General features: G+C 46.0%; 1 protein-coding gene across 2 annotated transcripts in view; it reads right to left on the bottom strand.

Annotated features, from left to right (window-relative positions):
• The window catches only part of LpR1 (Lipophorin receptor 1), a 55555-nt gene that overhangs the window by 5789 nt on the left and 28451 nt on the right, over positions 1–21315 (bottom strand). Inside the window, exons 3-14 of one of the 2 annotated variants that reach the window (XM_084576619.1) lie at positions 17660–17782; positions 10797–10922; positions 10033–10149; positions 8622–9368; positions 7854–8025; positions 7232–7450; positions 4780–4898; positions 4359–4498; positions 3683–3824; positions 2307–2457; positions 1438–1640; positions 116–321 (exon numbers count right to left, since the gene is read on the bottom strand). In XM_084576619.1, the coding sequence (XP_084432745.1) occupies positions 116–321; positions 1438–1640; positions 2307–2457; positions 3683–3824; positions 4359–4498; positions 4780–4898; positions 7232–7450; positions 7854–8025; positions 8622–9368; positions 10033–10149; positions 10797–10922; positions 17660–17782 (2465 nt within the window). The remainder of the gene's footprint in view (positions 1–115; positions 322–1437; positions 1641–2306; positions 2458–3682; positions 3825–4358; positions 4499–4779; positions 4899–7231; positions 7451–7853; positions 8026–8621; positions 9369–10032; positions 10150–10796; positions 10923–17659; positions 17783–21315) is intronic. The other variant, XM_084576618.1, reaches the window with a different exon arrangement.

The raw sequence follows: 21315 nt of genomic DNA, 5'->3' as shown, positions 1-21315 counted from the left end.
GCTCGTATTTACAAGTAACCTTTTCATACTGGAACTACCCATGCCATCATATCTAACTTCTAGCTCTGCCAAAGAGCCTTCCTCATTTAGACCACTCATTAGAAAAGCTACTGACCAGGGTGATGATGACAGCCAGGCTGCCAAGGACGCCCATAACGATGCCGGCAATGTGTCCCGAACCCAGTTTGGAGAAGAGGTTGCGGCGGCCCTTTGAAGCTTCCGGCCCATGGCCTTCCACGTGGCTCGTGTTGTACTCTACAGTTTCGTCCGTGACGGCCGGCACTGTCGCATCGTGGCTTATTGTTGGTGCCAGTGTTGGGGCTGCTTGGCAAAAAAGAAAAAAAGAGGAAAAGGGGAACATTAGTCTCGATAGTGTGCATCGGCAAACGGCAGAAGCGCTGACTATAGGGAACCTGTCTGCAGCCCTTTGAGGTAGGTCAGAAAGTGTTGCCACAACAGCACGCATTATGCAATTCGGTCACACTGTGACTGTGCAGAGGTAGAAAATGGGCGGATGCAACACATCACCCAGCTGCATATGCAACATAAATCAGAGATATTGAGAGAGAGAGCAGTTATGATGAACACTACTGCATGTTTTGGATGAAAATTGCAGAGTAAAATACACACAATGCATCACTTTCAACAGTTTCATTTTAAAATTAACCACTAACATGCTGCATGCAGAAAATACAGATGACAATAGATATACAGCATGTTTCTGCACGCGCTGACTATCAAGGATTATAAAACAGGCCCAGAAGAGCATTCTACATAAACCACCACTGTTTCTATGCAGGCACATCACTGGCAAGAGTTGCCCACAGGTATTTGGCAAAGAAGCATTCCTCAATGAAAAACAAAGTGAAAACATGGATTCGTTTCGAGGGAGAGACAGTTGCACAAGACTGCTGTGCAGGTCACCTTGCATACAGAAACAACACAGTTTTGGTCTCTCCATGCCATTCTAGCTCTGCTCTCCACGGGCAGATAGGCTCAAATGTGCCCGAGTAATGCTACACAGCCATGCGCTGCTACACGTGCTATGAAGTTATGCAGGTACTGCTGTGCATGCCTCTGCCTTTTTGCAGTCCTTACTGCCCCTACACAAGCATTTTGCAACTACGCAGGTCTTTCCTCTGCACCACTACGCAGGCCTTTGCGCCACTACGCAGGCCTTTGCGCCACTACGCAGGCCTTTGCGCCACTACGCAGGCCTTTGCGCCACTACGCAGGCCTTTGCGCCACTACGCAGGCCTTTGCGCCACTACGCAGGCCTTTGCGCCACTACGCAGGCTTTTGCGCCACTACACAGGCCTTTGCGCCACTACACAGGCCTTTAGGCCGCTACGCATGTCTGAGTTTACACAGGACTCGATGGCTCTATTGTACAGCTCTTGCACAGTATGATGTGCCCAGCAGAGAAAAATCTCCCACCTGTGCTGTCAGAGGAAGCGTTGCAGAGAAGGCTGGACCCAGAGGAGGGCAGAGAGGATGAAGGATTTGCAATAGCAGATGAAGAAAAGGAGGAGGAAGAGTTAGAGAGTGCAGCGGCGGCTGAGTCAGTTGTGCCATTGGCAGCATCGTCGCTAGGGACGGTCTCATTCGAGAGGATGCAGCCCTTGGGCACTTCTTCCGAGCTCGTCCCTTTTATGGCAGAAATCGGGGTCGGCAGATTTGAAGGGAAAGGGGTGGGAGGTGAAGGGAAGGTAAAAAGGGAATAAAAATGAAGAGTTGGAAGTGCCAAAGCAAGAAGCATAACGGAGAGTAGAGAGAATGCACCACAAGAAAGTCGGAAGCACAAAAAAAAATGAAAGATTTAGAAAATGCATTAAGAAGAGGTGCAAATAAGTTGAAAGGTGCGGTTTTAAATGAAAGGGAGTAAACAAGAAGGGGCAGATACACAAAAGAAAAAGGAGAGGTGTATGAACATGCACAAGGGAAGGGTAAGGAAAGTTGAGAAGGGTGAAAAGAAGAGACAGACTATTAGAAAGAGACCAATGGTGTGACAAAGATGCAGCTATTTAATACTGTATACAAAACACTCCTTAAAAGTTGCACAGCAGGAAGAGACATCCAAAGAAAAAATACGGTATCGAAAAATTATATTTTAAATGTTCGAAAAAAAAACTGAACAAAAACATTGCTCTGTCGTTCCAACACAGATAAATGTACTCCGCCTTGAAGAGCTGCACAGATTAACTCGTCATGTTAAAAACAAAACCCAACATTTAACTTTTCGCTGGCCTACAACCAATTGATGCCTGCTGAAACCTCTCTCCGAAAAAAAACGTCGAAGCACCAACTCACCCATGATGCGGCAATTGCGCCCATCTTCCTCAAGCTCCATGCCGTTGGGGCAGCCACAGGAGTAACGTGCCGAGTGGGCACTCAGCACAGGTGCCGGCAGGCAGAGGTGAGAGCACATGCCATTGGCCTGTGCACAGTAGTTAACCCCTGCAGAACAGAGACAACAAGATTAGCACCAAAGCAGCTCTGGAAGAACAGGTACAGGGTCATCCACTTCTAGCTGTAACACTGTCCCAACTTTCATATCAACATCGCGTCCGACGCAGGCTCTTATCAAAGCAAAACGATGCAAGCAGAAAGAGATACTGAGGTGGTACTTAGCATGGCCTGCTATTCAGCTTTATTGCTTGACCGGGTTTAACGCAATGATGCTTTGAAAGCAATGACCGTGTTATAGCTAGAAATGGACGAGGCTGTAAAATCACTATGTAAGACGTTCTGATAGACCAGTTGGCGCAGTTAAAGCAAAAGAGTAAAGGCCCGTTCACACTTGCGACTCGCAGCGGTCGCGTGACCGTTTGGTCGAAAAGCGACAGTCGCAAATGGTCGCATCGGTCGAAAAGCGACTGCCGCGGGCCGTTAGGGCACTGCTCGAATTCCAGTCGCGTGACTGCTGGTCGCAAACCGTTAAACCAATCAGCGGCTCAGCTGACGTGAACGTAAGTTAGCTTTACTCTATGTGGTGAACAGTCAAGGTAGGACGATGGACGATTGGAAAGAAACCCACAAGTCGCATTCCCAAGTGTGAACATCGGTTGCTCTCTGGTCGCATGCGACTGCCGGTCGCGCGTCCTTCGCGAGTCGCAAGTGTGAATAGACCTTAAAACTGCGCAAAAGAAGACTGGACAAAAGACACGCGCAAGCACGGACAAGGCGCAGACTTCCAACTAAATTTGCTCATGAATCGGGTGGCTGATGATCAGGCCTCTGAACATAATGAGAAGGATACTGTCGCACAAAATGCTCGACGATAAGACAACCGCATATACAGCAGAATCAGAGCAGTGTAAAACCCGAAAATGCACTTCTAGGAACTTTATCTCTTGTCTCAATAGCCATATCAAAGGTGGCCCCTTTTGGCAATAAAAAAAGGCTTCGATAACCTCCCTTTCAAAGCACGACCACTATACTTCAACTAAAGGTGTGCATCCCCAAAGTTGTTAAAATTTTCAACAACTACCTCAGAGGGAAACCTGAACACTAATAACCCTCTGCTTGCTTGCACAGCAGTGCAAGCAGCAGTTCTAGATGGCTATTTTGTGGGACAAAAATCTGTTACTTTAAAATAAATTTGTTCTTATGGCAGAGTCACCAGCACCGCACTAGCATTGTGCACATTACAATGAGTGGCAAAGCTGACTGTGTACCGTACCTTGGGGCTGCTTGTAGCTGTGATAGACGTGAACATCCATGGGCGAGAAAACGCCGTTGGCAATGTGGGTGAGGTTGTGGCCGTTGAACTTGTTCACCTTGTTGATCACCTCGGACTCCCAGTCGGTCCAATAGAGCCAGTCCTGTGGAAATGCACATCAACGAAGAAAGATGCCCACAATTACCACTTGCATGTAAGCATATACTTTTGGAGATGGACATGCCTCTCGCGTAAATATGAGCTTGGTGGATGCGAAAGGCTTGGCGCACATTGTCAATATTTAGTAACAATCCTGTGAACCGCAAATGCCATCAGAGGGAGACAATAGTCAAACAGTACCACTTGTTGGCAACGAACAAGGTCCTCCACATAAAAGTTAGGCTCTCTAAGACAGTGATATGTCAAGCATTCAAACATTTGTCACGTTTAGGCTACTAAAGCAGTCAAATTGGTGTCTCGAATCAAAGTGCCTCAATTATAAGCCACTTTTGTTTTAAAAAGCAGTTCAGATACAGAGACTAATCTGTTAACATTAAATGTGATTATCAGTGTACAAGCGAGAAAAACTGAAACAGGACTAGTTGGTATAAGTATTGTGGAGGCATGTAAGACCAACTGAAGTAGAGAGTGTGCGTTCTGATATACATATAGAAAAAAAAGAAAGCAAAGGGCTCACCTCAAACACATCAATGGAGAAGGGATGCTTGACCATCAGTGGCGAGGAGAGTACAACTCTGCGATTGCTGCCATCGTAGTCAGCACTGCTGATCAGGTGAAGCTTGGCATCAACCCAGAACAGACGCTTGGTGACAAAGTCTGCAAACCGTTTTGAGCAAGCTTTAACAATGACACGAGATGGGCATTTCCAACAAAAGGTTGAACACTAGCCACACAATCACACTTGTTTAAGAAGAGAATATGTTATCAAGCTCAGCGTTTTAAAAATTTGCCACTCTGCGAGTAATAGGAGGCCAAGGAACACTGCTGTGAAGCTAGTTTAGCATTTAGGAAAAGAGTGATCATTCATGTTAGTACAGCTTTTAGATCATCTGCAGTGTATCATAAAATATACAAAAAAAGCGTGGAACAACACTCACCAATAGTAAGTCCATTGGGCCAAAGGATGTCTGTGGTGACAATGGCAGACCGGTGTGAGCCATCCATGCCAGCACGCTCAATTTTTGGCTGCTTGCCCCAGTCTGTCCAGTACATCCAGCTGTGGGGAAATAAAGAAGCCGTGAAAGACTGCCCCGAAGCTCAATACGACAGATGGGCACTGGTCGCACACTTCTAAGAATCCTTCTAGACACTCCTTGTTCTACTTCCCTTAGAACAAGTACTGCATCATCCTCCTCACTACGTTCCCTTTTGCAAAGTACTATCAGACTACTCTTATTTTTTGCTTAATATTTGAGTGCAGACATGCAAGAGTTAGACATGCTCTTGAGTTCTGTTCATTAATATGTGACAATAATTTGTCAGCACCACCCTGAAAGAAATGAACCTTAAGTCAGACTGCAGCCACAGCATACTAATAAGGCAGCGCCAAGTTATTCCTGCGCGGAATTATTATATAAGCAAAAATAAAATCTTCTATGGGCCTGGTGCGCTGCAGCTTTGGCCGAACATGTGGCGCCGTCTGGGAGGTGCCGCTGTAAAAGGTGGCTGTCTGCATTCGCAACCGTGGGTAGCGCCGACGCTGTGTTCCGATTTCTTTTTGGTTCCCCGTAAGAATAAAAAATAAACAGCGACTAAAACAAGGGCCTATACTTACTTAGTCATTTCGAATCTCATATCGCACCCATTGCTTTTCGTTTCGGCTGCGCATTTCCCACTTTTTTTTTTTTTTTTTTTGTACAGTACTTGACGCTAGGTTTCTTTCAAGCATGCACGAGCGATTGCTTGTTTGTATCGAGCGCGAAGCACGCGAAAAACACACAAAAAAAGGGTCCTTTTTTTTTTTACTTCTGGACCCAACTCGAGCTCTAAAAGTTGTAACAACTACTAAATACTGTTGTAACCAGCGCTGGCAGGTCTTCGGACACGGCCTGTGTTGTAGAGAGCGCGGAGAATTCCTGCCCAATGGGAGCTTTTCTTTTTTTTCTAACAACTTCCTAATGATAGTTTCCAGCTGTTCTCGGCGCTCACTTTTGGGAAGCCTAGCCTGACGTAGAAGACGTAGAAGCACGACATGGAGAGCGAAGCACAATGCAGGAGTGCGCGCTTTCTGACTTGACACACGTTCATGGCTCCCCGCAGAGAAAACGTCCTTTTAAACTAACAGCTCGATCTGCTGTTGTGTTTATGGGTGTCATAATAGTTATAAAAAAAACCGTCGGGAGGTAATCGACAATAAAGTTTTTTTTTTGCGGTTTCCTTGGAAATCATATGAGAGCGATGTGTTGCATCGTTAACAGTGGCACCCGGTCTTGCAGACGCAACTGGCATCCATGATATTGCGTGGGTTTGCCAACAACTACATACAAAAAAAATGAATTACATATGTGGTGAAGAGACACCGAAAGGGCCGAATAAAACTTACCTCCAAGCTGACGTCGTAGAAGGCGGTTTTCATTTCGTTAGCGCATTTTCTGAAGATATCCGAGGGCCCTTCTGCACTGTGAAGTTCCCCGCGCACTCCATGCACGTGCTGGCTTCGTACAGTTTCTGACCGCGCACCAAGCAGTTATTCCTAAATTAAGTCTCAACAATAACGCGAAATCCTCCGAACAGCACGCGCTGTGGAGCTTGCTCAGCCATGGCTGTTTTTCCGCGCACTGAACCGTTACCACTTATTTCTACGCATCGAGTAGAAAATAAAAACTACGGTAGAACTGCCAAGCGCCGAAAAAGCACGTGCACGCAAGGCCCGACGCCTTAGGGTACATCTCCATATACAGCCTGCTCGTCCCGTCCTGGGAAAGACTTTTTTTGTTTTTTTTTAAGAGCCTTTCTATTGACCAACGGAGCCCAGCTCTCGGCTGTCGCTTCTGGGGGGTCTAGCATGCCGTTTCCACATACACTGCCACCGAGGGGAAAAGCCAGTGCTGCGCATTGCACACTGGCTTAGTTTTTGTTTTATTTATGTCTTTACTTTCAAAGTGCCATATTGTTCGGGTTCCGAATTCCTACTTCAAAGGAAAAAAAAAAACCGTAGAGGTGCCAGCAGAAGCGCTCGCGCTCCGACAATGCCCTGCGCCCAAAACGCTGGCGGCCTTCTCCCAGACGGCATGAACGGGTAGCGGCTTTCTTCGCTTTGCTTTTGGTTTATTTTTCAACACGCACACATGGTACATGTGTCTATTATGTACGCGTGTGACACGAGGCAGGAAATGACCGACAAAAGTTTTCTTCTCCCAAGGTTTCTGCCGAGAAGAGTAGACTTCGCGTTCACTCCGCCGCCTCTCTCCGACGAGCAGACATACCACATATGGGTGCGGCGGCGGGAGGTGGCGCTACTTGTTCCGGAGCAGTGGCGCCTCCATACCAGCGCACTAGGCCCATACTCCGCTGAGTAGTATTTCCAAACCAAAATTTACGTAGTCTCACCCTTCCAGTGGGTTGACAACAATGGCACGTGGCTCATCCAGGTCCCTGGTGAAGAGAGCCCGCCGCATGCGCCCATCCAGATCTGCGACGGAGATGAGGTTCTGGGCTGTGTCCGTCCAGTAGATGTGGTTGTAGATCCAATCCACGGCCAGGCCATCGGCAACGTGGAGATCCTTGTCAATGATCACCTTGACTGGGGTGCCCTTGTCAATGGGTGCACTGTTAAGGGAGCGAGGAGCCACACAAAGAGGCATTTATACTTGCTGGACTGGTTATAAATAAGTTGTCACCCTAGTTGGATACAGCACAAGTGGACAACTATACATGGAAAAGGGGACATAGTGAGCAGTGTTCCACAACTAAAGGTGACAGCACTTGTCCTGTGTATTCTTGCCATTTACAATGACTGCAGGCTTGGCATCTGCTTCCAGGTGAGCCCGTACTTACATAACAGTCGGCTAAAAATATTTCACAGAAATGCAGCATGTTTTCAGCTTGCACTAGCTGCACAAACCAACTGCTGGTATGTAAAAGTGGGAACTCAACTCCACTGCAGTCATGACCGGCTATCGGCCAGCCATAGTCATCACTCTCCACAAACCAGACAGTCGAGGCTAGTTACCTGCTGATGACTTCCTCAACGGTGTCGGACCAGATGACCGTGCCAGTGCGATAAATGTAGTCAGTGGCAATGGTGCTCCTCAGTTTGGAGACCACCTCGACATACTCTCCGGTCTCCAGGTTTATCTTGCGGATGTCGTTGCGGTTGGCAAAGAGCAAGTAGGGAATACCCTCTATGTGGAGCGAAAAGAAAACGAAAATGAAAGCAAGAAATGAGCAATTCTGGTTTTCCAGATAAGCACTGTAAAAGGTGAACTAATTTCATAGCATTGCCTTCCTCCCTGGAACAAAAGCACAGTAACACCACAGATTTTCAGGCTTATTGCAAAAACATTTATTGTGGGACCTTTGTAGTGCCAATGATGCAAAACAAAGCAGCATTTCAAAGATGTGCATATGCATTTTTTCATCAGATTTCGCTCTACTTAGATAGGTACACCTAAGATAGGTGCATCTAGCATACTATTCCAAACTGTGCACAAGCCTGACAATTCTATGGAGACTATAAAGAAGGCTGGAACAGATTTTCCTGTAATCTTTCTCTAAATGTATGACTCGTACTCAATTTCCATTGTTTTCTTTTAAGAACATACGCCAGACACTTTTAGTGGCCTACATAACACATTTCCTTGCTACCATGACGTCCCATACTCCAGCCTCAAGCTAACGATTTGTTACATTAAACTAGATTTACAGCACTTATTTCTTTCTCAATGCATGGCAAAATGGCTGAAGTGAACAATAGGGACAGCATCCCTAATATAGTGACCTTTGGCCTTGCACCGGTGGTGGTCTCGTGGCTCAAGCATGTAGCCCTCGATGCATTCGCACTTGAACCCGCCCTTGGTGTTGACGCACGTCTGTGAGCACGATCCGGGAGTCGCACACTCGTCGATGTCGTCACACGTCTTGCCATCCTCCATGAGTCTGAAGCCCGGCTTGCACTCGCAGTGGTACCCGACCGGGTCATCACGGCAAATGTCCGAGCAGCCGCCGTTGTCCTTGGCGCACTCGTTCTCGTGGCAGCGGTCCCGCGGTTCGTCCTCGTACGCGCCACAGTCATTCTTTCCATCACACACCAGGCTCTTGGGGATGCAGTGGTTGCCTCCGCAGTCGAACTCCGTCTCGGGGTCGCATTTCTTGGCCGTGTTGTTGCAGTGGTTCTCGTCCGAGCCGTCGTGGCACTCGTTGAGGCCATTGCACTCGAGCTGCCCTGGGATGCAGTGCATGTTGGCGCATTGGAACTGATCGGGCCGGCAGGTGTTAGTGCAGTTGGCCTCGTCCGACTCATCCGGGCAGTCGGGGTCCCCGTCACACTGCCACGAAGCATGCACGCAGTCGATGCCATTGGCGCACTGGAACTCGCGCTCCTTGCACGCACTGGGCCGGTCCTCCATCGGGCAGTTGCGTTCATCAGACCCATCGAGACAGTCGACGTCGCGGTCGCATCGCCACCGGTCCGGAATGCAGCGCCCGTTGGAGCACATAAACTCGGCACTCGAGCAAGTGACGTTGGCTACAGGGCAAAGGGAACGGTAAAGAGAGGAAGAAAATTGCCAACCGTTAACACAACTGGGTGCTGTTGTGTTGTTTCCTGTTATTTTCTGTTTCGTAACAGAAAACAACATGTTGACGGCAGAAACTTCAGACAAGCTATGCCAGGAATGCTTTTTTGCTACAAGATTATGGAAAACAGGATATTCAAGATATTACAAAGCAACATCTGGGTAGGGTTAATAAACTTCTAAACATGTATAATGTACTCACACAATTCATACTGTGTAGGAACATTATTTAATTTACAATTATATAATACAATTCCTCAAAAACATCTACTGAATCGAAAGGGTGAAATTCTTAGAATGGTATATGAAGCAGAGCTCATCCACCTGCAAACTTAATACTTTTAAAGTCTGCTGATGCATAATCACATTATATTAACGAAGTTAATCTCAAGAGTGCACAAATTTCACTCGCTGTATCGAGTTCACTATGGAGAACTGCCTTTTAACACTGAAAACTACGAAATCAATTTCTGGGCCTCAGTTCCTTTACGATAAGACTGCATGAGTAATTAAAGCATGACAGTTCGACTTGTGCCGACAAACAAGCTCGTGTCTCGTCAAGCAGTGCAGGTTATAGGAGGAAAAACGAAGAGCAACAACGCGAGATGCACTTACGGCATCCTTTCTCGTCACTGCCGTCACCACAGTCATCATCCTGGTCACACTTCCAGCGCTGCGTGATGCACTTGCCATTGTCGCATGAGAATTCCTCTTGTGTGCACGTCACCGCAGCTGCAGAGAGGGAGAAAATGCGCCAATAATCAACGACAGTGCACCAGTGGCTTTACTCCATAATCATTTCTCAGAACCTATGCAAGCACGTTCATTCGAAACCGTGAATTTCATCACGAAATGCGACAAGGCCATGCAGTGTAAAGCTTGATTGCCAAAAATGAGACGTGCCAAATAAAGTATAGAAAGTCAGCATGGGGACAACAATGTGTCTTAGTACAGACACACGTTAAAAATCTTCACCATTGATTGTTTTATGCAGAAGTCATTAGTATAATGACAAATTAAAAAAGCCTGAATTTTCACAGTCACTAAGGTTTCTCTTTGCAATAATTGATGTGTAGGAACTCTGAAAACTTTACAAACACGAAAAATTTTACTCAGCATCAATATCAATTTTACAATGCTCGTGATGCTAGAGGGTGCTGATGAAAAGCCTGCAATGGCTTAACGAAGGCCAGCAGCCCATTTTCAAAGCAAGACAAACTCACAAAAACTTGCTCTCCCACAAAGCATGCAAATGTAGAATGGCAGACACAAATATAACTTAATCTGTGAGATGAGCACAGGCCCCTACTATATCAAATAAACTAGCATGTTGCACAGATTTTACGTTCCCAGCAAGACAATGATGTGACGGCACTTACAGCAGTGGTCCTTTTCGTCAGAGCCGTCAATACAGTCCTCCTGTCCGTCACAACGCCACGTGATGGGGATGCAGACACCCTCGTGAGACTTGCAGGCAAACTGGTCGGGAGAGCACGTCTTGTTCTCTGCAACAGCCACAAAAAAGGGGGGGAGAAGATTACATACTGGTTCCAAGGACAGTTTCACAACAGTCCATTGCTAAACAAATGCAATGTTGTGTACTGGCCCATTGCAGCAAGGAAACACTAGCTGTACCTCCTCCGTAAACCTTATATAATAATAATAATAATAATAATAATAATAATAATAATAATAATAATAATAATAATAATAATAATAATAATAATAATAATAATAATAATAATAATAATAATTAATTGGTTCACAGGAAAGGAAAGGTGCAGTATCTCTCACACTTGTTCTGTAGACACCTGACCCATGCCATAAAGAAAGGGAGGAAAGGTGGGAGTGAAAGCGGAAACAGAGAAAGGTGTGTCATAGTGGAGGCTCTGTGGAGGGCTCTGGTAGGCACCTTTTTTCTGTACACCAGGTGGTACCTAACAGCTTATACCTAACACTCAAATAAACTGCTCCTTCCATTGCAATCGCGACCAAGCAGATATCTTGCAGCTTGGTGGTCAAGAGTCCAATCGGAAAACCCGACCAACAGAAACTTTGCGAACGCTTCTTCAAGTCTGGAATTTCAAAGCAAAGCGTCCTAAAAGGTAGCCAAAGGTGCTCAAAGATAAATATGCAATATGGACCAAAAGAGCTGGAAATAATAAAAAAAAAATATGAAAGGCACAGACATTGCTGATGCCTGACTGTGTTAGGTTTCAGCAGCTCGGGCGACCGATTAGCTACGCTAACCTTGTTTCGCGGCTCGTGCAATAAGTGGGCCAATATTCCAATAATCCGCCGCAAATGTGACAAAGAAAAGCCAGCTTCGAGCCCTTTCAAGCCGCTAAAAACGCATCAAATTGGATTACAGCTGTGCAGCAAGGCCTTCGTGCCTCGTCGAGACGCGGCACGCGCAGCTGTCTGGCTTCCCCATCCGTCGTCCGATGCATGGCACAGCTGTGACCTCGTGCAACACAGCAGCAAGAAAACAATGGCGCCATGCCTGCAGGGTGTGCCGCAGGAGAGGGCATTGCGGATAGCCAGGATTTACACTAACTGCTGCACAGCCCTTAAGGAACAACGCAGCCCAGATTTGTGCAATAGAGTTAAAGGCATATTTTAGCAAAACTACATGAAAAATAATTAGTAACTTGGTAACTATGTAACTCCATTTAGATCTCCACACCACCATCAGTCAGCTTAACACTCTCTTCAAACATGAGAAAGCTAATCTTTGGGGGTGAAACATCTAAACAAACTGAAGTTCTTAAAAAAAAAAAGAAAAAAAAAAAACTTTTGATACACAGAACTTCCCACTTCTTTATTCAAGCATGCCCATCACCAGGCAGACCAAATACGACAAATGTTTTCGCCTATAAGTTCCTTATGCCCCCTGCCGTTTTCCTGAAAAGTTTGAAGTTGGTAGCAAAAGTCCGGAGTGGGGATATCCCCATTATGCTTCCAATACATGCACAATGTGTTGTGAGAAGACCTGGTAGCCTGCGGCGCAGATCAACGCATACAAAATTTGGGGGGACACTTGAGCTCGACCTTTAAGCTAAGCCATATTATGCGACAGCCTTAATGGTTCCTGGCCGCAGCTTCTTCTGCAGTTCCTCGTTCACACACTCGCATTTTGCCACTAGCTTAATCAACAACCCTTTAATATGTGCTACTATCACCTCAAACATACTAACTAGCATGCACACTTAAACTACCACATTATGTGAAGTTCACTCGACAGAGATTATATAAGGCCACACTTCAACCAAGCTGTACATGTGCCTGTGGTCTAGGGGTAATGTCTGGATCAGGATTCAAGCGTCCCGGTAGGTTAGACTACATCTAAAAGCAGCTACTAGAGCAGGCAACTCCTGCAATATGGTCTCGCGATGCCACACAATCGGTCGCAATCGCACAATATCTGTCAGAGCCGCAGGCTCCTGATTTTTCGCTCACAAGGGTATTGTTGCAATTAGTTTGGTTTTAACGCAATTGTGTTAAGACACAACACCTGTACCAATGCCACAGTTGGGACATGTCATTACATTACCAGGAGCTAAATTTGTCATTTACACTGCGCAAAATTATTTACATATACCTCTCATGTATGTATGCACAGCCATAACCCGAACTCCACACTAATGGCTAACACAATATTGTATGAGCTGCTTACCCTTACAAAACAAAAAAAGAAAGAAAAGTGACATGAAAATTTTTCTCACTCTACTGTTTTCATATTACACAAAGGCTGTTGCATTTTCAAACCACCAACATTATGAGTGAATAAAAACATTCCAGGGATAGCGTATCAAGCAAAATAACCGAAACATACTGCCAACAGGAAAATGTCACATTACTCTCGGTGCATAAGCCAGGCATGCGTCCGAAAGTGAGCATTTCAAATTTGACGTAACGCCACTCGCATGACTGCCACACATGCCTAGAACGACTCCAACCCAGCATTTTTCTTTTTCCTCTTTTTTCGAAGTCAGATCAACCCACTATGTTCTTTTTTTTTTTCTGTAACGTTTCCTGTTGCCGTCAGTGACGGCTGACAGTGGCTATAATGTCAAAAGCTACGCTAACCATGCAATGAGCGGATGCCGCCAGTCAAAGCCATCGCTTCTAGCCAACCAACAGCCTTCTATAATGGCATATATGGGAGTATGACATAGTACATCCCTGCACCAAGAACGGTAAGCAGCTTAAAAGCAAGTAGGAGTATGGCAACCAGCTCAAATCATAACGTTAAAGGTCTATGGCAATACTGTAATGAATGAAATACACTCCAGTCTCTGCGTTCGAGAGGTCCTGCCCTCCACATATAGTACCTACAATGTCGTATCATGCCAGCATCCAAATGTCCCATGCTCTCTTCAGAGTGGCTTTTAATGGAATGCTTCATTTTTGCAAGCACACAACCAGCTTATTTGAAACGTTGTGCGTCAGTTACTAAATTTAACCGATTATTCATTTTTTTTACATACCGCAGCAATATGGTATGGCAGCTATCATCACACTGATGTGAAGTTCCAGATTAGATTATATCGATAAGCTGGGATCTCTTGACACATACTGAAATCTTTGTGCACAACCTTACAACTGTATGCGTGCACATAGCTGACGTTACTGGTGAAAAAAAAAATATATGCAGGCATAGAATATTGAAGAGAAGAAAACATACTGCTACAGAAAACCTGCCAAAAACAGAAATGTATGCGATCAAGCACTCTGGATTTCAGCCTCCATTGGAATAATGAAAATCACTTCAAAACAGATTTAACTCGAAACTCATGCTTAAGCACCTAAATCAGCAAATGATGATAACCAACCTAATTAAAGGACATTTAGACACTCCCATGTAACTAAGGTGCAAATAATTGCTTCAAAGACTATGCATTTCTTTCACCAAAATCACACAAGGAGCCGATTCTCGACATGGACCTCCCTAGTCTAGCCTTTACAAGTAACTCGCCTGCCAGCATTTGAATTTTAAAAGTGAACGAAACACATTGCCAAAGTGCAGACGCACAAAACCCTCAGTGTGCTCTGTTAAATCAAGCCGTGCTTCAAAACTTAACCTCTTTGCATGCAGCCAGTGAAGGATCATGCACTTACGGTTATTTTAAGATAGAGAACACAACATGGCTTCATCGAAAGAGCAGTGCAATGAGTCTTTGTAAATGAAACTGAACGGCTAAATTTGCAGATGGCTGACTATAGTGTAGCTGCCGACTGCCGGTTATGCAAATAAGAGACCCTTTGCAAGAGCACGAATCTCTTTTATAGGTGACCTACATGAAGCCAACTTTTACACCTCTTACTATGCTATTTTGGAACTCCTATGCAAAAGGGATTGGCAATTGCAGGCCTGCCCATAACCAAGACAGCGTGCACTGCCAGTTACCACCAGCATGAATAAGGCCTCCTGCAAAATTGCTCACAAGGTTCAGCTCCTTCTTTTAGACATGCCAAGTGCTGCGCGTTTCTTTACACGTGCATTTACGCATCTTTACCATAATAACAGGCTTGACTATAAGGGGCAGTCTAGCCAAGTCACCACACAAGACTTAAACAATCCCTCTATAGTAGGCAAGACTGGGTGCATTAGAATGAGACAGTCAAAGGAAGAAACTAAAAAAAAAAGAGAAATAAAGGATAGGTGAAAAGATTAACTGCTGCCAGACATGAAATCAAGCATCCCGGTGGCTCACACCAGTCGGGACAACTCCCGCACCCCGTCTTAATGACAGGGCGCATGAAATTGCGTGGGGGGGGGGGGGGGGGGAGAGAGAGAGAGAGAGAGAGAGAGGTGTAGCTGGGCGAGAGGCAACAAAAAAACAGGAATGCCAAATGACAGCGACCTCGGCTTTACGCATGCACATCTCGATCATGCAGCCTCCTCTCTTTATTCCCGGGCTATTTGCTTTTCCTCGTCGCCGGCTACCGCTGGAAGTTAATTGCTTCCAGGAAAGAAACCGAACAGACGACAAGAGCTGCGTGGAGACTGGAAAGGGGTGGACGTTAAAAGCACGTGCAGCCTCAGGAATACTACACACGCACGTTCAAGCACCAAAATGCCGATCATCCTCTTTCACTTTGCACCAGGAGAGGAGCGGTTTGCCTGGCTGTGGAGACAAGGAGTGCGTGTCATCCCTCTCTACCCTTTCCTCACGTATTGTTTCACATAGACTGCAGCACCGCAGGAGAGGAGGGCTTTCATCAACGTCGCAAACAGCAAGGAGACACCCTCGGGTGTGACCATTTCACGAGCTTCAAGCCCTCCTCGGCCGAAACAGCAGGGCGGTTGTGCAGCCACAGAGCAGTGTTGCAAATGGAACAGGCGACAGATAGCTCAGTGATAATCAAGAGAGCGTGTCCGGAGGAAATGGAACAGTGCATTTGGGCACGCCCGAACAATTAGGGCCCTCTGCCTTCCAGAAATGGCTGCTGGGAAGACTCCCTCTTCCACTCTGGCTTCTCAGTACCCTCGATAGCAGAACGCCTGCCAGACAGTTAAAATGAGCTACAAGTCACAATGCTGAATTTAGTGCGGTGAGGTGACCGGTAGGAACTGGATCTGCTTGTCATTTGAATGCTTATGCATATGGTAAACATCTCAAGTCACAAGGTGTTTTAGAAGAGACATCTGGACAAGTTGGTACGGTGAAATGATGAATAACCAGTGCTAAAGACTAGAATGAAGAGCAAGAAGCAAACAGTACAGCGCCCTTCCTGTTTGCATCTTGCTCTTCATTGTAGTCTTTAGTGCTGGTTATTCATCATGACAAGGTGTCTCCATCACAACTTCACACCATCTGGCACCAGTAGACAAAAACAATGGTCCAAATGTGGTCATTAGTTCGTTTTAAATATGCCTAGTTCACTGAAATAGTACTCCCATGTCCCTTTCAATTAAAGCTAACTCAAGAAACAGTACCTTGGTCATATTTGAAAAAAACAAATTAAAAAATACGGTTTTCAATTATAACATAATACATACAAAGGTAATAAGGGAGGTAATTTACTCCATCTCGGGGGTTTCCCCTAAAATATTCTATCAATAATACAAAGGTGTTTACACACCAGAAATTTCCTCATACTGCAATCACTGTTTAATGCCCTGGTCTATGGGGTAGAATTACCAGGCTCAATCCAGAATAAAGCCTAAGTGCAATGAACACTAAACATATGCCCACAGTGACAATGAAACAAGTTCCGCAACAAAGTATACAAGTGGAGAAGAATTTGCTTTCGAGCTAGTTAGAATGCATTAAGAAGAGCATCAGAGATGACAAAAAAATGACGATGGAGGGACATACGACACAAGGCTGTTTTTTCTGCAGACACGAAGCACGGTGATCAAGAAGCGATGCCACATATGTCTTGTGCTCTTCAGTCATTGTTTCTGTCAGCTGTTACGCTCTTCATACACAAGTGAGTTAGCTGAGAAAACTGCTTTGAAAGGTTGCCCAAACCAAGCATGCCTTCAGCAAGAAGCAATTATGTAGAGCCTTCCTTGTTACAGAAACGTAACAAAAGAAAAAGAAGCAGGAAGGATTTGTATGAAGAAGAAAACAAAGCCTTATAACTCATCCAAGGCCAAACTAACTAGCCCAAGTAACATCACAAGAATACTTCCAACAATTGCATCATGATCACACCGTTAGCAAAACTAAACCGACAGAGCACTACCCTTTCAGAACAAGCCATGCGTAGCACGCTCCGTGTCATGGCAGTTCAAACTGCTAGCTCTGCTGCCAACTAAATTATGCAAGCCTTTTGCAAAGGGAAGTAAAAAAATGACGCCAAGTGAGGCTGGACTGCATTGAGACAGGAGACGCCGCTGAGTTATTTACCCTGACAAATATACGAGCCAAGCCAAGGCAGTTACGCGGCCTATACATCATTCACGTGTCCCATAGCCAGGCTGGGATGATGCAAGATGCACACTGCCAGCACGCGACCAGTGTTTCCAAATTACTGGCACTCGTCAGGACGCTGTTGCAAGAGCTTAACTCTAGAATGCCAGCGAGACCTTCAGTTACAAAACTGGCATCACCACCAGTCACCCAGCTATGACCTACATAACCACCACTTTTTCAAATCACAGCTTCAGGTGTGTGCTTTGAAAGAACAATCTATAAGCACTGAGAGAAGAGTGACTAGAGTTGGTAATCGCTGTATGAGCACGCCACAAAAAACAGCCAATGCTGATCATGCATAAAGTACCACTTACTGCAAATGGCCATGTCCTCATCTGACCGGTCCTCACAGTCAGGTTCATTGTCGCACTGCCATCGACTTGGTATGCAGTGGCCATTTTTGCAAGCAAACTCCATCTCTGAACATGTCCGCTTTTCTGCAATGAAAAGAAAAACAAAACATAATTGTCGGTAACTGCAAAACATTACGAGAAAGTGTCACAAAAGTAAACATGTTCCAATTTGTTCAGTAAATTCTGCCAGCACACTGTGTGCATTCTCATGACTGTCCAACAATGTGTAAATCCATATGGATCATGCAGCCTACTCGCAGAACATTAGCCTTCAATTCAATATTTTTCTCCTGCGCAGGAAACAACCAAGGAGAACTAAATCACAGGTGTGCCAAATTTCATTACTTTCATTTCGAACATTATTTTTTGCAGTGCACAGAAATGTTATTTGTTCAGAAAATGTGACAAACACAATTAAATTGAACAAGATCGTAACCAAGGCTAGACAGATCCTATAGAGACTCCTGACATTTGCTCCCAAGAGCCCTGCTATGTACCGACGTCAAAGCTTTGCTGCAACATGTTCCAAAGGGTACATTCAAGCTTTGTCCAAGTGACAATAGACGCAAGCCTTTACGACCACCATGTCATTTAAACAAGCGACCTGACATCAGCAGCAAACAAGCAGTTGTAAACAGTCCAGGATCGAATGAAGAAAAGGAAAAACAATGTGGATAGCAGCACCTTCAAGATAACGAGGCGCAGCTACTCTACTGAAAACTTGCCCTCTTCCACCTTTACTAATTCTGTACGGCATTATAATTATAATTGTCACCAACTGCTTTTCCTACTAACGGCACAACAATGGCACCAAATGCTGCAGCCTCAAATGGCTTCCACCCCAGTTGTCATGCTAGCATCAAAAAACATTTTTATTTTTTTGCCATCTTTACTATTAAGTGCCATATGAGTGCTAGCTTCTTCAAGTACAACATGGTTATATCGATCATATTATATGCCTCACAGTACTTATGAGCAGCCAAGCATTGGCATATGAAGTCGCCTTGTGAACACTGCACGGAATAAACGGAGCCAAGAGCGTGTTGAGGATGCAATGGCAGCTGGCTGCTGACAGCCAGGAAGGATTATGCACTGTCCCTAAGTCGTCAGACCTGTCGCCTTTGTGCCAACCCACAGAGTGTTCGAAGGTGTCCCTGTGCATTAGCGTTTGAGGTCAAACGCAATGACGACGCGCTTTCAACATTTCTTCAAAAGCGTTCAGACTCCATGACATCCCCGTTTTGTTAAAAAGTTAGCGGAAGGATTACTGTAAAGTGCACAATTACATAAATACACACGTACATTTTGCCAATTCATGGCCTCTTAAAGCCATATGGCTATACGAGTGGCTTTATAGGCTGAAGTCTGCCACATGAGTGGCAGTTGTCGTACACCCGAAGAACTGGTGGAAAATTGCAAGAAGCTGGCGGTATGTTTGGTTTGCCCATACCGGTATGTCGTCTGCTGCACCGCAAAACCGGATGCGGAAGCGCGTACCGCACTGCTCGCGCCCCGTCGTCTGCTACGTGGGCGCTCGCGCGCAGACCACACGAAATAATAATAATAAAAGGCTATTTTTGAAACGAGGCTACACAGCTGCTGGCTGCATCGCACGATGTGCAGCATCGTACGAGCAGTATCGTACGGTTTACAGCCGGCCACTTGCCGAACGCAGAAGGGGGGGAAAGGTGTGTGCGGTGGGGAGGGGTTGCGCGTTCAATGCCTCTGTGAGAAAATGAAAGTGTGCGGCAGTTGGGCGAGAGAGGTCGCAAAGGGCAATCAGTCACAGCATTTCAGAACGAACGCGTGCGAGCAGCCTCTGAAGGTTACGCCACGTAGGACAAAACGGTCGGCGCAGGAGGCAACGAAACGCGGCGCGTGCAGAGAAGCAGCAAAAGCACAAAGAAAACGCCCGTCGGCGCGCCACGCATTACAGACGGAAAAAAAGGAAAAAAGCAGCACAGAAGCGGGTCATGACGTAAAATCAGGCGTTTCCCGAGCAGCCAATGGGCGCGCGAGGTGTGGCGCTACGTAGAGGCTCAGAGCGGCGGCGGCGGCGCGGCGGCTCGAGGGCAAGGGAGGTCGACCAACGAAGGAGGCGCGCTTCTCTGTGTTCTACGTAGCAGGAAGAAAAGGTCGAAAGAACGAGCTGGAACGAGCCCCCTTTTCTCTCACCATCTCCTCGCGAATGCAGCGCAGAAAATAAACCTACAGTGCGCTCCCATGTTGCGACGAACAAGCAGAACAAGGGTGGCACTCTCCTCAAAGGTGCCGCCGTGCCGAGGACGAAAATGCGAAAAAATAACCCACAGCGGGCGGAAAGGGTTAACTGTGTACGCCGTGCCAAATGGCCGAGGAATGAACGCTTTCGCGACATGGCTCAACGAGGTAGAAGCGCACGTGTATGTCCCGAAAGTTCCAGCGCCGTCACGCGTCTCCCTGCCGCACATCTACTGTGAAGGTACGTGATAGGGACACACTGGGATAGAAGCAACTTGCAGCCAGTTATGCGCGAGCAAAAGTAATCAGCGAAGGCAACGGTCTGCATGCTACGTAGTCCATGCAGATGAAACAAGCAAAATATATGAAGGATTTAATAAAGATAGGAAAAGCGCGCCGAAGAAACCCAAATCCAAGCTGACCTGCAGAGAGTCAAAGCGAGGGGCTCAAAAGCGAACATGTTAAATTCAAAAATATGTTTTCAGTTTAACGATCAGCGCGCACAGCCTCGATCTAGAGCTACGGCTATAAATTTCAGAAAAATAGAACCACCGAACAAAACCTGTAGTGGTTTTATACCCCCCCCCCCCCCCAAATGAAAAAAAAAAATAATAATAAAGCAGAACAGCGCCTCTTGTGGGCAAATCTGTGTGTGCAAAATTTTTCCAGCCACATCAGATCATCCCGACCATTTAAATTTAAAGTTTAGGATCGACTCAAGTCCGTGCTTTTCGAAGTTGCCGCAGCAGAACTTTGCCTCAGAACCGCTGCCATAAAGGCATCGCAATAAGCTGGCTCCGAAGTCACACGTCAACGAAAGCAAGAAACTTCAAAACAACAAAAACACAAAAAATATGTTAAAATTTTCGAACAGAATACAATTACTTGCAAACAAAACGACAGTGAATAATGACCCGAAAGACGGCACACCGTTCTAGCTAACATTGATCCACTTATCTCGCTAAACTGAAGAGGCTAGCAGAAGAGCCGGCTTAATCCCATACACTCGGCAGACGCCGAAACTGTAACGAAAAAAAAAAAAAAAAAAGGCGGCAACCAGCAGACGAAACATGTACACTTGAACGCGATCAGCAATTTGGGCCTCCGCAAGTCACGCGCGCCGAAGGCAGTTAAGGGGAGGGATCCGCTTCCAGCCTCCCGTGGATGCATCGCCCGGGTGTCGAGGACCATTCGGAATCACCCAAACAAGTCTGGAGGGGGGAGGCGAAATGGCGACTGCTTGCGCGCGTTTCGTATGCAAATTCGACGCGCATAACACTCGGAAAGCAGTAAAAGCAAGCGGTGTGTATATATATATATATACACACGCACACGCGCATGGGGGAAACGAAGAGGAATAAGAAAAGCTCTGAAAACGCCGCACGCGTCGACGTCGC

The sequence above is a fragment of the Amblyomma maculatum genome, chromosome 8 (assembly GCF_055883805.1).
Source record: "Amblyomma maculatum isolate TAMU_Amacu chromosome 8, ASM5588380v1, whole genome shotgun sequence".
In the NCBI taxonomy this organism is placed as follows: domain Eukaryota; kingdom Metazoa; phylum Arthropoda; class Arachnida; order Ixodida; family Ixodidae; genus Amblyomma; species Amblyomma maculatum.
Note: the sequence above shows the minus strand (reverse complement) of the source record. Positions and strands in the feature narration are given on the sequence as shown.